The following is a 17,302-nucleotide window of genomic DNA, read 5'->3' on the forward strand; positions in this document are numbered from 1 at the left end:
TTTGTATCACCTGGACAAATAGGTTAGTAAAAGTAATATAGGTCAGGTGACGAAAGTGCTCCGATTTTGTTTCAGCATGCCGCCTGCTACTTCCTTCTCTAACTTCAGTTACTACCCTCTCGAAATAGGGATCGTTTTGTCATTAACACAGTTTTTACTTGCTGTAAGGATCATTTTGCCCTGCCACTTCACTAGTTTTTCTTATTTTCCGCCTTTTCTCTGCATCTTCTTCCCATAGAAAGGCAAGGGTTTGATAAAAGGGAAAAAAAAAAAACCCACTCAACCAACCAACCACAGTGAATCAGTTCTAACGAATTTCAGTGACAAGGTTTTGAAGCATCACCGGCCATCGCTTGCAGACGGAAAATTTCAATGAGTTTCGCTATTTTGGTAACTTTTTCCCCCCTCCTTGACACAAGCCGGGCTTTTCCCCATCAAACCACCGATCCCCACACAAAAGCCCGGGGCTGGAGCGCTGCCCTGGGACCGGGCACCAAACGCTTTACCCCAACCCCGAGACCCCCCCCTCCCCTCCCCGGGGGACCCCCGGCAGCCCCATCTCGGGGCTTTTCACCCCGCTGCGGGGGGGGGGAGCGCCGGATGATCCGCGCCCATTCCCGCCTCCTCGGGGCTCCCCACAGACACGTGCGGCACCGCCCGGTAGGTCCTACCATGCTGGGGGTTGGGGGGAGGGGGTCAGGGTTCGCCCACCCCTCCCCTGCGATGCCCGCCCCGCGCCCCTCCATCCTTCCCCCCCCCCGGATCCCTTGGTCCCGCCGCCGTTACCTGCCGCCGGGCGCCGCCGCTGCCCTCTCGCCTCCGCCCCCCCCCGCTCCACAGCTCCACAGCCCCCGCCAAGGGGGTGGGTGCCTGGCCCTGACGGACGGGTGTTTCCTCCAATCGGCGTGGATGCTGCAAGCGGGCTGGCCAATGGCGGGGAAAAGTGAGGCTAAAGCGAAAGTAGGGAGGGGGGGATAAGGCGGGCGGTGGCGGGGGGAGAGGGATGGACGGGAGGGGACGGGGGGGGGGGGGGGGGAGAGGAACCGGTGTTTGAGGGGGGGAAGGGGGAGCGAGAAGAAACGGGGTGAGGAGAGAGCGGGGGGGGGCAGGTGCATCTGATGAAAAATGCCCAATTTCCCGCCCTGCTGCGCACCTGGGGGCTCGCAGCCCCCCAGGTAGGGTTCGGGTTAACCCCCCCCCCCCGCCGGGGTATCCCAGCCTTCTTGCACCCCCGGGATGCTCAGGGAGAAATTTGGGATATGGGAAAACTGTGCTGGAAGGAGCAGCATCGGTGGCTGTGGTGGCAGAGAGCAATGGCAGGGAATTTAATCGTTTACCTCCAGCTATCGCAACGAGCTGACCTCGCGTAAAAGGCAGAAAAAGCGCGAGAGCAGAGGCACGGGTGTTATTTTATCTGGGCCATAAACGCAGCTATCGTGGCATTATTTTTATTGGTGCAGTGGAGTGCCAGGCTGGGCACGGCGGGTTTAACGGTGGAGCTGGGCGGAAAAGCTGTGGAAATACACCGAAGCCCCTCGATTTGCATTAACACTTTTGTTCCGGCCTTTTTCTCTGCTCTTTGGGGACTTGCTGTCACTGCGGTTGGTTTATAGGCACAGAAAGGGGGTCCTTGTGTCATTACACAGATGAGTCTCTGGACCGGCACCCACACCTGAGCACCCACCACCCCGCAGGACATAAATCACCTGGGTGGGAAGAATCTCAGCAGATGTGACACCTGCATGTGTGAGGGTCTAACCACGCAGCTCTCGCATGCCTACCAGGGCAGCTTTTGCAGCCCCGTTTCTTACAAGAGCTGTTTCACATCGCTTGGGAATTTGGCTTGTTTCTGCATGTTCAAAGATAAATAATTTAGGCACTGTATGTTTAGCTCTTCAAAGTGCAATCAGTTCTCCATTATCCAGAGCGCGCGGGATAACCTGGGTAATGGAAAACCCCGGCTAATGCCGCGCAAGGCGGCGAGGAAGGCAAAGATATGGCCAGAGGTCTGCCATCCTTGCTGTGCCCCTTGGAGGTGGATGGGCATCTTGCAGTTTTGCTTTCGCTTACTGGGCTAAATTGGGAGCTGTTGAATAAGCTTTTAAAGCAAAACTAAATGTGGGAGAGTCTGCTGTTTGCGACATGCTGTGGTTAGGAAAACCAGGAAGCTTTTGCTCCATGGGCACACGCTGATGTTGGTTTATTATATATGAATCGTTTCCTGCACACTGGAGTTAGGGCATTGTTTTGCCTGGTGCTGTACAAGGACTGATGTGTAAGGCCCTGTTTCAAACCGTTTATATTTTAAATAAACAGGGTGGAAAGGACAACAGATGTGCGAAGGTGAAGTGGTGCGTCAAAAGCATCCGAGCTGGGGAAGCCCACACTGTTTCCCGTTCAACCATGCCAAGCTGCATTCATTGCTGGCTCCAGCTTCAGGGTGATGCATCCCTGCTCCTCAGCTCTGCTCACTTCTCCACATAGGTTTTGGTCCATCCTGCCTTTGGTGAGGTTGTCCTCTTTTACTTAAATTTTGGTGATTTTTTTGTACAGCATCTCCAACTATGTTACCTCTTGGGTGAGGGAGATGTCAAGATACGGAGCTTGTCCTATGGATTTGCATGAGCTAATAGTAACTACGATAACGTGTCCAAGGGAGATGGTGTGGCAGGGAAGGACAGAGGTCACCTGGAAGATATCTGTCTCCTACAAAAATCTTTAAAAGATGCTGGGCAGTGGCATGGCAAATCAGTCTTGCCATCTCTGCTGATTCGCTTGTAAATGAAAAGGAGTCTGTCCCGGGGGCAAGTTTGGTTTAAACTCAGTTTTAAAGCCCTCGGGGCTCACCCTGCGTGAGCCAGTGCACACCTTGCAGTGTGAGTGGCAGAAGGCTCCTCCAGAGCCCGGCGTCTTCCCAGAACTGGGCTTATCCTAAGGATCTTTGTAGCTGTTTTAAGGGATAGGAGAAGCTGGAATTAATCTTGGGACTGTCTCCTTTTGCTCCTTCGCCTGTCAAGCTCAGCCAGACTGGATATGGAGCTCTGCTAGTGGCTGATGCTGCTGGTGGCTTTTCTTTTAAAATTGAAGGGGACAAGGTTTTTCCTTGGCTGGGGCTTGGTGGTGGACACAAAGGTTGTTTCTGAAAGGATGGGGCCATCTCTGCCCCCATCCATCGTTAGAGCTGAGAATTATCAGGGCCATGATGGTAATAAACAGTGACAAGGAGACTGGTAATCGTATTAGTAGTATTTTTACTAACATTATAATCATTATATTGTTGTTATTATATGGGTTACTATCTCCTTGGGTTTGGGAGGCCCTGAGCATTTTAGTTTGACTGAAACTGATTTTATGGGTCATGTTAACACTTGCAGATATACCTGCAATGATTTTCATTCAGTATTTCACCCCGGGATGGATTTATGATGTGTTGTACCTCTGTCACAAGCTTTGAGAGTGTCAGGAGCTCTGGGCTGCCGTTTTTATAAATGTCCATAAATCATTAAAACTCTGGTTTTAATGAATGCAAATTTAGTGCCACGGAAGGGAAGTTAGTTGGCTGGAGGCGCTCCCAGAGCTGGAATCGCTCCGACACCAGCAGCTGTTGAAAGATGTTTCTTCAAGTTCAGTCCTGTAAGCCACGTGGGGCCTGAGATGATCATGACAATCTTTGGGCTAAATCTCTGCAGACATAAACCTATTAATGCCCATCAAATGAAACTATCCTCGTTTTTCCAAGATCCACAGAGCTGACTAGGAAAGAAGGGGAGTTGTTGTATATTCATCATGTAAAGTCCGGTTCTGGGAATGTTTACATTTTTAATATAGTTAAGTGTACATGTATTTACAAGATAAGGTTAACATAGTAATAAACAATTTATTTAAAGACATAATGTCTAACACAGATTTCTGGTGCCTGAATGATCATTTCCTAATATCGCTGTTATAAATACTGCCATGATTCACATCTCCTATTGCAGAACACGCAACAAATCTTGGGGAAGGAAGTACAGAACTGGATTTTTTCCTCAGAGAAGATTTTTTTTTAGACTTTTATTATAACTCTAATTTGAGCCAGAAATTCATTCACAGGAAACATATAATAAATAATGAGTAAAGGTGGGATTTTTCAAGAGCAGTGGCTAGTGCTGGCTTGCAGTGGGAAATGCACTCCTGAAAATCCCCCCTGGGATTTTTACCAGACTTTGTGTTATCCTACCTCTGTAAGACCCTGTTGGTTTTGCAAACTGGAGCATCAGAATCCATCCTGCTCAGCACTGCGAGCTGCATTTATTATTACAAGAGCAAAGGATCCTGTAAATGAAAGGATGAGGTAGGAGGTTTAAAGCAAACTCTTGCACAGCTCCTGATTAAACAATGGCAACCGTTGCCGAAGGGCATTGCAGAGCTGAAAGTGTAACTGTGTTCGAGGAAGGATTAGACAAATTCATGGGTGACACACGCTCTGGCGGCTGTTAAACCCAATAATCTCCGTGCAAACCTCTAGTTCGGGATGCCCCCGAGGTGCTGATGGCCGGCAGCCAGGGGAACGTCGCGAGAGGCAGCGATCCCTCGCCGTGTGTCCTGCTCTCGCCCTCTTTATAAACCAGCCGGCGACAGCACTGCCATACCGTACCTCTGGGTTATTTGGAAACGGTGTTAGAAACTTTGCTGCTCAGCAGGTAAAAAGTGTGATGCATTAATTTTAAAAGAGGTAAGGGAGAGCTGTAGCTTCTCTTTGAAAGATTTCTGAAGGGTCTGAGCTCTTTTTTCTCAGGTCTTTTCCATTAGGTGATGCGCAGACCCTGCAGCCTTTCTTTCCTAAGATAGAAATAGAAGTGATTTCTTGCACTCCAATCAACTTTTATTTGAATGAAATATGACATTACACTGGCAAGAATCATGGAAAAGTCCATAGATGGCATCATCCGAGGAGAAGACACGTTGAAGCAGAGCGCAGCAGCCGTGGGTATGTTCCCATAGAGTCTGAACAGTACGTGGTGCCCGGCAGCTCTGAGTTAGCATCAAGGTCATTTCAACCTTAGGAGTTAAAAGGGAAATTGTGGCTGCGATTATGGCAAGCACAATGTTTTTGTAACTGTTGCTTTCTGGCAGAAACCAGCCCAGATTAGCAAAGCCACCCCATGGGAGTGTATGTTCTGGGTGCAGGCGAGGCAGTCCTGTTACCATAAACACCCATGGCCACGCTCCGGTCCGGCTCCACTTCTCCGGGCAAGCTGTCAGGAGCTCGAGGGGTTCCTTTCTCCCTGCCCATGTGCTGCACCGTGCACAGGAGCTCCTGAGCTGGACGTGGGAGTCCTACAGAAATGCAAACAGTAATTAATAATACCAATAATTACAATCCAGATCATTATTACATGGGTCATGCCCAGCTCCAAAATTTTAATTCTTTGAGCATAACTAACTAACCTGCTAAATTCTTATTTAGGAGGGACTATAAATCGTGGCCTCTTTCCTGAGATGAGGGCTGGAACAAAGCACACTCCGCACCCTACCTTCCTGGGTTGCAGGACCTGAAGCTCCGCGCTGGGACGAGGATCCCCACCTTGGAGAGCTGCGGGTGTGGGTGCATCTGCGGGAATCCCCCGGCTTGCGGAGGGAGCGAGGGCAGAGATGTACCCCAATCCCACTTTTCCTCTGTTCGATTCACTGAGGGGGGAAAAAAGCTATGAAGAATAATCAGAGAAAAACATATAAAACGAGAGCAAATATTTGTGGTGTCGTGACAGCTCAGAATTCATCGCTCTGTTGTACCAAGCAGCGGTGCAAACAGGAGCGTGGGGAAAACCACCTGTACTGTGGTCTTTGCTCCTTATCCACTTGCTGTGCTTTTGGCACTGCGTCTGATGGGAATATTTACTCTCCATTTAGCAGCAGCACAAACTCTACCGTACCAAGGAAGAGCAGGCTGAGCTCTTGCAGGGCACGAGTGAGGCGGCAGCATCTCAAATAAGATCCCAGCAACGCCTGTGGTGTGCGGGAAGCGGTACAGAGCATCAGCACAAGGGTTTGGGCTTTGGCTCCAACTGAGTTGCCATGGTCAACATTGCATGTTTGTACAGCAAGAGGAGATCATATTCATCAGAGCAACACCCTTCCTTTTTACGTGTGTGTTTTGACGTGTATTCGCCATTGAACTACCCATTTAACACCGCTCTCTCTTGCTAGGACACTAGAGAAAGAGGTTATTTTCAGTCACCAAAGGTTTTACTATTTTTTTTTTTAATAAATCCTGATGAAAAAACAACATTATAGCTGAGGCGTGAACTTTTAATGACTTTATTTCGTAATCTTTTTGAAGATTCCTGTTGAACTAACCGAGTCTTTCAACACTTTTTGTTGTTGGCTTAAAATGCTGGCACAAATGTTGCTCCAGATCTCACATACTGTGCTATTTGCTGTGCCCAGTCCCCCCCTGCAGATTTTGGTAAATGTTGCCATTGCAGTGTAATGAAGTACAGACGCTTATTGACAGTGATATCATCTGCCCATATGATCTGGGAGATGGTCACAAGCATCATGTGTTTGTGAAGAATATATTCCAGCATGATATGTAGCATGCTTAGTTAGCCGCATTGGAAAGATTTCCAGATAGCTATTGATTTTCCAGTCCTGTAATTAGTTCAGAGATTACAAACATAGAAAATATTGCTCCAGAAATTGATTTTTTTAATTGTTCATAGCACCAAAACTATGGCGTGACTGCGAAGCATGTCACATGCTTCCTGCAGATAAAGACTTTGAACTTTGGAAAAATATTGCCCCTGTAAACCCAGAGGAGAAATCATGTGGCTAATTCTGTTGCTATCTATCTCAGGTAAGGCCTGGATCCCACTAATTCTGACTGATTTTGAAAATCCATCCCTATAGTTCCTCTTGCAGGATTCAAGGTCTACAAGAGAGATCGCACTCTGCATCTGCGAGGCCAGATTGCATCCCGGCCGGGAGCTGCCCGTGTGGGTCAGGATCAGAGGAAGCATCAGCCATCCCCCGTGGTGCGGAGCCCTCCATCTGGGGATGCCCCAGTGTCCTGGGGCTGACGTTCACCCTCGTAATAGTTTTCGCTTAATCTGTGCTCTGTGCTTACCATCGCATGACTGCCTCTTGCCCCCCCGAAGAGGTCGCAGCCCCATGGAGCACATCCCACGTACTTCACCAGCGCATGCAGCCCTCTGTGCTCAGCTGTGGGCTGAAAATGCCCCTGAGGAGGAGGTAGACTCCTCTGCCCACTTTCCAAATTCATGGAGCTGCTTTTAATCACCATCATGAGGGTCCGCATGGCTGCCGCAATGCCGGGAGCTAGCTACCGAAGGGCTCTGGCTGCAACCTGCAGCGACACAACATTTCATAGAATCATAGAATCATAGAATCATTTCGGTTGGAAAAGACCTTCAAGATCATCAAGTCCAACCATTAACCATGCCTCCTAAACCATGCCCTGGAGTACCCTGTCCACTCGCTTTTTGAATACCTCCAGGGATGGTGACTCAACCACTTCCCTGGGCAGCCCATTCCAATGTTTGACAACCCTCTCAGTAAAAAAATTTTTCCTAATATCTAACCTAAATCTCCCTTGCCTCAACTTGAGGCCATTTCCTCTTGTCCTATCTCCAGCTACCTGACAGAAGAGACCAACACCCACCTCACTACAACCCCCTTTCAGGTAGTTGTAGAGAGCGATAAGGTCTCCCCTCAGCCTCCTCTTTTCTAGACTGAACAACCCCAGATCCCTCAGCCGCTCCTCATAAGACTTGTGCTCAAGGCCCCTCACCAACTTGATTGCCCTTCTCTGGACACGCTCAAGCAGCTCAAGGTCTTTCCTGTAGTGAGGGGCCCAAAACTGAACACAGTACTCGAGGTGCGGCCTCACCAGTGCTGAGTACAGGGGAACAACCACCTCCCTGTTCCTGCTGGCCACGCTGTTCCTGATACAGGCTAGGATGCGATTGGCCTTCTTGGCCACCTGGGCACACTGCTGGCTCATATTCAGCCAGCTGTCAACCAGCACCCCCAGGTCTTTCTCTGCCGGGCAGCTTTCCAGCCACTCTTCCCCAAGCCTGTAGCGCTGCATGGGGTTGCCGTGACCAAAGTGCAGGACCCGGCACTTGGCCCTGTTAAACTTCATACAATTGGCCTCAGCCCATCGATCCAGCCTGTCCAGATCTCTTTGTAGAGCCTCCCTACCCTCAAGCAGATCGACCCTGCCTCCCAACTTGGTGTCGTCTGCAAACTTGCTGAGGGTGCACTCAATCCCATCATCCAAATCATCAATAAAGATATTAAACAGAACAGGGCCCAACACCGAGCCCTGGGGAACACCACTCGTGACCCACCGCCAACTGGATTTCACCCCATTCACCATGACCCTCTGGGCTCGGCCATCCAGCCAGTTTTTCACCCAGTGAATAGTGCACTTATCCAGGCCACAAGACGCCAGCTTCTCCAGGAGTATGCCATGAGAGACAGTATCAAAGGCCTTGCTGAAGTCTAGGAAAATAACATCGACAGCCTTTCCCTCATCCACTAGGCGGGTCACCTGGTCATAGAAGGAGATCAGGTTGGTCAAGCAGGACCTGCCTTTCATAAACCCATGCTGACTGGGCCTGATCCCCCTCTTATCCTGGAGCTGCCGTGTGAGTGCTCTCAAGACAAACCGTTCCATAATCTTTCCTGGTACCGAGGTCAGGCTGACAGGCCTGTAGTTCCCTGGATCCTCCCTCCGACCCTTCTTATAAATGGGAGTCACATTGGCAAGCCTCCAGTCCTCTGGGACCTCCCCTGTTGACCAGGAACGCTGATAGATGATAGAGAGTGGCTTGGCAAGGACCTCTGCCAGTTCCCTCAGTACTCTTGGATGGATCCCATCAGGTCCCATAGATTTGTGAGTGTCCAGATGGCGTAACAGGTCCCTAACTAATTCCTCCTGGATTAAGGGGGGTATGTTATGCTCTTCATCCTTACCTTCCAGCTCATGAGGTGGAGTACCCTGAGGATGACTGGACTCACTATTAAAGACTGAGGCAAAGAAGGCATTAAGTACCTCGGCCTTTTCCTCATCACTGGTTGCTACGTTCCCTTCTGTATCCATTAAAGGATAGATATTCTCCTTGGGATTCTTTTTACTGTTAACATATTTGTAAAAACATTTTTTGTTGTCCCTTACGATAGTGGCCAGATTTAGTTCTAGCTGAGCTTTCGCCTTTCTAATTTTCTCTCTGTATGATCTAACAAGATCCCTGTACTCCTCCCAAGTTGCCCGCCCTTTCCTCCAGAGATTATAAACTCTCCTTTTTTTCTTAAGTCCTAGCAAAAGCTCCCCATTCAGCCAGGCAGGTCGTTTTCCTCGGCGGTTTGACTTGCGGCACATGGGAATAGCCTGGTCCTGAGCCATTAAGATTTCCTTTTTAAAGAATGTCCATCCCTCCTGGACCCCTTTGCCCTTCAGGACCGTCTCCCAAGGGACTCTCTCAACCAGTGCCTCGAAGAGGCCAAAGTTAGCCCTCCGGAAGTCCATAGTGGTGGTTTCCCAGCAAGGCTGCCTTTTGCTAATCCGCTGCTCCATTCTGGTCTCTGCATCTATGCTTTATAAGTTTAAGCTTTACACTCTATATTGCTGCTGGAGCTGCCTACTGGTGCAGTAAATGCCGTGCGTGCACACGTGCTGCGCGCGACTCTGCCCCAACCATTCGTCAGGGCTGTTTCACGGCTAGCTGAGCTTTCCTGAAACAAGTCCCGTGGACCACAGCTTGGGCCATGCTCAAATCCTTTTTCCTTTCCTCCCCCTGGTCCTGCAGCAGCAGGAATTCAAGGCTCAGCCTCACATACTGGAAAGGTTTACAGGATACAGCTTTAACTTGGTGACTGCCACGTGTTTCTCATCTGAAGCGACACTTGCACGTGCCGTTGCCTTGTTATAATTAAAGAGAAACTTAATCAGCTCAACTTCTCCTTGCTGAAGTAGGCCTGACTTTGCGTTTGGCGTGCTGAAAGCCATTAGACAGCGACAAGCCGCAGCAGCTCCTGCAGTCAGCAGAGGCCAGAAGTCGGTCTCTGGTGTCCTTGTTCCTCCGGTCCTGTGTCATCACAAGGGTGCACCGTCCCACCGGTCACTTTGTAGCTCCTCTCGCCAGTTAGTGCTTTTTCTGGTTTTTAATTCTCTTCTAGGACTGTGAAGGGGGAGATAAGAGAGGAAAGGGATATAAAGACTGGGAGCATAGCAAAGCAAATCAGAGTTACTGCAGTGGTCCCGAGTATTTCAGATTTATTTTTTCCACTTGCTTACCCAGCGTTTGACATCCGAGGAGGACAGGGAGCAGCAGGCAGTTGGCTGAGGGCAGTAACTTCTCCCACGAATGTCCATGGCCAGAAGCAGATATACGATTAACCATCTATTAGAGATGCCCTATGGCTGCTCTGACCTTCATCCCCACACGTCCCAGATCCGTGCATGGACAGAGTGAGGTGAAACCCCAGTCCTGGCCCCCGCTGCAGCAGGAGATGCTCCCACCCCAGGCTGTCCCCAGCAGCTAGAAGCTCCATTTGCACAAGCAAATGTGCCCTGGACCTGCCAGGTCTGGAATGTCTATTTTTTTTTATTGCTTCCAGGCAACATTTTTTCATCTGTAATTATCCACTGAAGAAAGATGTCTCTTCTCTTCTTTGAAGGGATTTTGGGTCTTCCCCGGCAAGGTGCACGAGCCGGTTAGTGCTTCGCACTGGTGACTCAGTGGCCTCGTTGCACACACAGGACGGTGTGCCTGTTGCTTACGGAAAATAGGAGTAGTTCTGTCCAGGAAAAAACACAAACTTCCTCTCCAAAGAAGCTGTTGTTTCTCTCTAACAGGATAATGACAGATATTTTCTGTGGAGGCAAAGCCAGGAGACTGCAGCAGAGGCAATAAGGGCACTGCAGTTAGGGTGGTTATTAGAATTATTTCATCTCATTGCCCAACTGTGCCTGGCATTAAACAAATCAGTTGAGTCACTTCTCTAAAAAGCTTGCAAATTAGGAAGGTGGGGCAGACAGCAAAATCCCCCAGAAAGATAATTTCCAAGTTACAGGGATTACATAGTCTGCCATAGTCACACAGGCAGTCAGAGAATTTGGCTACTATGGGATTTCTTCCAGAACTTGTGAGATCTCAGGAAGGAAGAAGAGTTGTTTATTTTTAAAAGCCCCAAACCTTACAATAATAAAAATAGTCAAACTGGGCAATGTGATTTGGTTGAGAAAGTGCTTCTGCAACTATATAATTCCCAAACATACCCAGTCCCAGCAAGACCTTGGGAAGCATCTCGGGAGACGGGAAGTGCTGCAGTGAAAGTAAATTTAATAAGACATTAATGAACCGGGCACCCTCCCCACCCTCGCCCACGGCAGCTCCCGAGGCAAGCGGCATCAGACCAGGGCACAAATTCTCCTCCTGCATGTGCAGTCATTGCGCCAGCCCATTTTTAATCTTTGCAGGAAAATGGTATCGCTGGGAGTATCATTACATAAGAATCCTATAGGAGAAAGGTGTGGAAGGAAAGGAGGAGAAAATACTGCTTTATTCTTTACCTCACAAAGCAATTATTGGGGTCAACCAGCTTCCTGGGAAGCAGGATTTGGGGCATGGATGAGAAGGGAATTGCAAGCACTTTCCCCACCTCCCTCTGCTCTAGGACAGGTGGATAGGAAGAAAAATGAAGCATATCACCCCAAGAATATATCTAGTCTTTGTGTAAGTGAATCCCCCTTGCCTGAGGGCGGAGCGGCCACCGCCAGGATACCGGTATTGAGGGAAAGCACCAGGCAAGCATCAGTCCCCCCTAACCATGCACTTTGGGGGTTAGGCAATAACTAGGCATTTGGGGGGTTACCCACTGTCTCCCCGAGTTGGGAGGATTTGCAGGATGACCTGCGGGCATTTCTCAGTTCTCAACACCTCTCGGAATTCCTACCGGGACAAGGACGGGAGCAGCTGAGTTAGCCCAGTCTCACTCTCCCATCTAGTGGTAAAACAAGGAAAAGTGGTCCAGGCAGAAAGAAAGACATTTTAACTTTCTGGGGCTTTTGGAGAGGGTATCATTGTGGGTTCAGTTAAACTCATCTTCCCCAGTACGCTGGGGATTGGGAATGTCACCGATCTGATCCAGAGGGAAACACAGCAAAATGCAAAGGTTGCTGCGGGTCGTTCCCCAGGTCTAGCGGGATTTGGGGGACCTCTGCTCCCAGAATAACTCACAAAGGAGAGAGATCTGCACACTGATGAATACACCCCAGGTAAACCAGTGTGGCTCTAAAAGCATGCAATTCTTAAGCAAAATGATGTCTTCTAAACCCCTCGTGGCAAGTGGGAGGCAAAAAGCTGTAGAGCAGCACAAGAACTGCAGCTTCCCATAAATAACCTCTTACCTTCAACTAGCCCTCTCCGCTGCTCCGGCCCCGATACAGACACAGCTTTGCAGTTCCCCCCCCCAAGCCCACCCCACACGCAAACCTCACAGCCACCGCGCTGCCTTCCTGGAAAGGCTGATTGTACGGACGAGATTAGGTACCCGCAGGCATCGCGCTGTCGGAAATGTGGGCTGTGCTCGCTGAGCATGGCGTGCAGAGCCTGAAATTTCGGCAGTGCAACAGTCTTTAAGACCTCTTCTAGGAGGTGGCTAGGGGAGGCTGAAGCAGGGCAAGCTGCAGAGCTGTGTTTTATTTCAGCCAGACCCACAGAGCTGCATGAGAAGGGTTTCATCTCTCCCACAAAACTTTAAGATGCTCAAGCTGATTCAGGCTCAAGAAATCCCAATTTTTCCATGAGGAACTGGTGCAGAATGAGCTTAGTCAGTGACTAGCCCCATGGGGATGTCACTCCCCAGGCTGGAGAGGTGCAGGGCTCAGGTCCTGCTGTCCCATATTCATGATGCTGCAATTCCCACTCCGGTGCCCAGAACTCTGTTCCAGAGACCTGAGATGCAGAACGGATGCACTCTTACAGAAGATTCATGTTGTCATGTCAGATCGAAGAATCATGGTATTTCCTGGAAGGTTAGATGATGTTTCATTTTCAGCAAATAAGGTCAAAAGCACAAGGGAAAAAAAAAAAGTAATCTCTCATAGATCAGCTGTTTACAAACCCCAGAGGTACAAGTGCTTGGCTCATGTTGCTGTTCATAAAAAAAAAAAAAATGCATTCCTGGAGCAGTACACTGCTAAACTGGGCTTTCCCAGGGTGTCACCCACATAGTCTGCAGCGTGAATAGACTCAGCTGGAAAAAGATTACTCGGATGAGTACGGTACTCACTCCCACACTGTTGGAATACAAAACCGAAAATAAAAAGTGCTGGGCAGGTTTGGGAGGGCAGGAGTCAGTCAGGTAAAATGGAAATCTTCTGCAGAAGGAATGCAGCGCTCTGGGTGGTTTCTCAAACAGCACCCACACGCTGCTGGAGGGGGGACGCAGGTTGGACCCATCGTGGGCAGGAGCCGGTGATGGGGCCAGGCCACCTCGGGGGATGCTTGAGGCCGTGTTGGTGTGTGCTTACTGGGATGGGACATCGTTGGGCTGTGCCCAGCGTGGCTGGGACCAAGGGGGGTGCTGGCCGAGGGTGCTGGGCCCCCTGCGCTGGTGGGGTGCAAGCTCAACCACTGCATCCCTCAGATACTCTGCGTGTCGGGAGAGGGCAGCCTTCACCGCAGACGGATGCGGCCGGGAGGGCGAGAGGCATCCGCAACCAACTGGTCCCAGCACAGCGGGAGCTGTGGCTTTTAAGAAAAGCTTCAATTGGAAAGTTTAAGTGATGCCTGCGGAATAGGGGGTTGTGCAGATGAAGGCGGCACCTTTCTCTCCTGAAGACACTGACGTTGCCAGGAGTTAAGCACTTTCCCATCTGCATCCTCAAGGATGTCCCGAGATGGGATTCACGCAGCCAAGCTGGTAGGGCAAAAGGGCCCCTGGAGCAAGGCTGGCCATGACCTGCTGCTCCAAGAGCCCCTCTCCAGCAGACTTGTAGATATATATCAGGTTTCCCTTCTTCACTGCAAGCTCATCTACATGCAGCACAGACCATCAGGCTCATGTGCCACAGCCTGGGGACCCGGGTGGGACATCCTGGGCTTGCATCTCCAGCAATGCAAACCCTCTCTGGAAAGCATGTTCGCTGCTACAGCAATAAAAAAAGGTTAATGAAAAGACAAGCTGGAAACATGGAAGCACAGTTAATGCTACTGCTGTGATGCTTCATTTGCGCTGCAAAGAGGAGATAAGTTCTGCCTCCCACTAGAAGTGTCACCAGGGAAAATTATTCCTTCCTTCTGTAAATGGCATCACATTGTTTCTTCTTTTCAGCTTGCTGCCAACTTGGTGTCACGGTCTATTTTTTCATGAAAATAATCTGATTACCTGGCAGTGGCGGTACCCTCCATCCAGCCTCTCACCCCCCAGACAAGATCAGTACAAAAGATATTCAAAAATAGATTCACCTAGGAAGGAAGAATAAATAAGGACGGCTCTTAGCTTGTGAATAGCTAATGAAGACCCACTTAGCAGTCTTGGCATCTTCATCAGCTTCAGCGGATGATCGTTGATTGTGTGTCTGCAGCTACTTTTTTCTTCTTTGCTCATTATACCCAGGTCAAATGAAACACACACAAAACTGTGGCAGAAATGATAAGAGCCGATGGAGATGGCCATAGTGGTGACCCATCAAACTGGAAAATTACCAGTTAGGATTTTTTTGTAGCCTGTTACGTGGAGCTGTTTCGTCTATCAGCAAGCGGTAGGTCACTTCTAATCACCAGGAGTGAAATCCAACTCATCACACTGTCCTGCATCTCTCATTAACAAGGGATGAATCTGAACAGTCCCGCCTGGGACACCCCTTGGAGAAGCACCGGGCACATGTTTTGGGGGCTGTTTAGGATTCACCACCACACTAACGTGCTGGTATTGCCCAAAGGACTCGGGGCTGTCTGCACCAACCTGGGTGCAAAGGCTGTGGGTGAGGATGGAAGAGGGTGGCAGGGCTGCTTGGCACCCAGCTCCTGGCAGCAGCTGTGGCAACAAGTGCCACCCTCACCGGTTGCTGCACTGCTCTCCTCAGCCCAGAAAGAGTTTTCCCTCTTAGCAAGCGGTTTTTCAACTGTTAGAGTCTAGTGAAACTTATAGTGAATAACCTACATCAATACACTATCATATAAATATAGTGAATCCTCTAACAGGATTTTCTTCTTAAGTACCTTAGGACATCGATTTCTCCCTTTCCCAAAACCAAGCCTGAAGGGCTCAGGGGCTGCAAGGTGAATGATGTTTTAATACTATATTTGCTACTAACCTGGGAAAGAAAAAAGGGAACAAAAGAGTAAAAAAGAAAGAGAGCCAGCCAGATCCTGCCTCGCCACAAGTACCCATGTCTTGATTAGTTTGCCACAAAACTTGTGGCAATGGATAAATATGGAAGAGGGGTGCTGTAACATGAAGTGCCTTTGCCAGAGAACTCTGCTGCAATGTGGATTACCCTGCTGTAAAATCTGCTCTATTTCTACTTGTCTGATCCAGCCCCAAGACCTCATTGACGGTGATTACTCCCAGACTCTTCAGTCTCTGCTTCTTTCTGTTCCTAACCCAGCAAACCATCCTCTTCTCACCAGTTCTGGGTCAGAGGAAAATGTTGTTATTAGGCTACCTCTATTTTATAGTCTTTTAATTATTTCCACCTCTGTGATTACACTAATTAGCTAACTGGTTTCTAATGGCTGTACAGTAGCTTGCATTACACTTTCATTAATCACGGTGTTAGCTAGTCTCGTTAAGAGTCCCTGATTTTTTGCATTATGATTTGAAATTATTCAATGTAAAAGTAATCTGAAGGGGGAAAAGAATTAAATAGGAATTGACACCATCTTTGCCAGCAGCTTGGCAGAGAGCCTTTTTGATATATTTAGAAATGTTATGATTTACAAGAGCCCGCCAACCATTTACTTAGTGTCTATAAAAAAAAAAAAAAGGTAAGCTTGAAGTTTCCAAATCACAACTATTAAAGGCTCCTTCTCACTTTCTTTGATTCAAGGCTGTTGACGGACACATTCAAATGGGATCAAAACCAAAACAACTGACAACACGTGTCCTTCATCCTGATAGCTGTAACCGAGCACTTACCACAGCTACACCATCTCTTCATCACATGGCAAACGCAGGACAACGCAGAAATAAAGATCTAAGAGGAGGTTAAGTTTTTGCCACTGGAAAAACATTACTCTGACAGCTCTCAAGACCTTCCTATAAATCCTTATCCATGGAGACTATTTGATGTGCTAAAGGACTTCTTAAAATAATCAAAATTAAGAACAAAGCGGCCCACATTGGATAGCTTAAATACATGCACAGGGGAATGTTTGCCACTGTGGTTACGATGGGGAAAAAAAAAAAAAAATTAATACCTACTTAAGAGGAGAAATTCAAACACAGATCAATTAATCCTGCCAGCCTGCTGTGTATTGGGCAGGGGAAGGATGATGGGTGAAAAGACAATTGCCCAGAGACCTGCGAACTGCCAGCAGAGAAGGCCAAGCTGGAGTCACCACTTGCAGACAGTGCTGCCCGTCCACTCGAGCCCTGCCCAGGCACGAGCCGTTTGCTTTGCTTCTACTTCCAAGTGCGATCCCGCAGCTTCCCTTTTCCCTCCACTGCAGCCACTCCGGGAGTCCCTGGAAGACATCCCTGCCTGCACCACCACCATCACAAAAAAATCCTCCAAGGAGAGGCGTGCGGGAAGGCACGGTTCTGTCCATCAGAGCTCACCCCCCTCCCAAACCCTTTGAAAGGCAACAGAGGCACAAATTAGAAAGAAACCAAAAGCGGACTCTTACACATCAGACCTATTTCAGCTATCTGAGGGCTGAAAATTGATCACGCTCTCTCCTGCTAGAGATGCTACAGATGCATGTCACCAGCGATTCTTGCTCCCTTTCCCCATCCCGGGCCAATCCTGCACCCCAAGCTTTTCTCAGGAAAGCAACCTTCACCTGCGCAGCATCCCACAGCCTCTTCAAGTCACGGCCCATGGAGGATCACATGCAGGGGAGCACAGGGGGGGGCCTGTGGCACCAGGGGCAATGAACTGGCCTGGAAAAGCCATTCCCAAAAGAAAGGGTGCAGGTAACAAGCAAGGGCAAACACAGGAGGCTACCTTGCTAAATAACGGCACTTAAATGCTGTTCTCCAGGCAGGAATTAGCACTTTGCTCAGCTGTTTGTGACCTTCATCAGCACCTTCAGCACAGGTGCTGCTGATACCTTCAGCGAGA

At 49.1% G+C, this 17,302-nt stretch overlaps 2 protein-coding genes across 5 annotated transcripts in view; both read right to left on the reverse strand.

The window, feature by feature from the left end:
- The window catches only part of SLCO4A1 (solute carrier organic anion transporter family member 4A1), a 28,044-nt gene extending 27,176 nt beyond the window's left edge, over positions 1-868 (reverse strand). Inside the window, exon 1 of the mRNA XM_052785904.1 lies at positions 787-868. The gene's annotated coding sequence lies outside the window, so the exon portion shown is untranslated. The remainder of the gene's footprint in view (positions 1-786) is intronic.
- Positions 869-3,799: 2,931 nt separating this feature from the next.
- On the reverse strand, positions 3,800-7,362 carry LOC128141314 (uncharacterized). Of its 4 annotated transcripts, XM_052785926.1 has the most exons (3): positions 7,109-7,362; positions 5,188-5,319; positions 3,800-5,040 (listed from the first exon to the last, which is right to left on the reverse strand). In XM_052785926.1, the coding sequence occupies exons 1-3, from the start codon at positions 7,298-7,300 to the stop codon at positions 4,858-4,860; spliced, it is 507 nt and encodes a 168-aa protein (XP_052641886.1). In that variant the 5' UTR covers positions 7,301-7,362; the 3' UTR covers positions 3,800-4,857. The 4 variants fall into 4 exon arrangements, 2 of the variants coding, with proteins under 2 accessions (XP_052641886.1, XP_052641877.1); XR_008234957.1 differs by having other exon boundaries at positions 3,800-5,319; positions 5,517-7,362; XR_008234956.1 differs by having other exon boundaries at positions 3,800-5,319; positions 5,431-7,362.
- Between the last annotated feature and the right edge of the window lie 9,940 nt (positions 7,363-17,302).

Source organism: Harpia harpyja, chromosome 1 (assembly GCF_026419915.1).
Source record: "Harpia harpyja isolate bHarHar1 chromosome 1, bHarHar1 primary haplotype, whole genome shotgun sequence".
Taxonomy (NCBI): Eukaryota; Metazoa; Chordata; class Aves; order Accipitriformes; family Accipitridae; genus Harpia; species Harpia harpyja.

Bases quoted from the DNA above. Each gene is read 5' to 3' on its own strand.
- LOC128141314 (XM_052785917.1), bottom strand. From the start codon at position 7,300: ATGCGGACCCTCATGATGGTGATTAAAAGCAGCTCCATGAATTTGGAA. The intron at 5,320-7,108 runs GTAAGCACAGAG...GCATTTCTGTAG, and splicing joins CAAGAGGCAGTCATGCGATG to GACTCCCACGTCCAGCTCAG.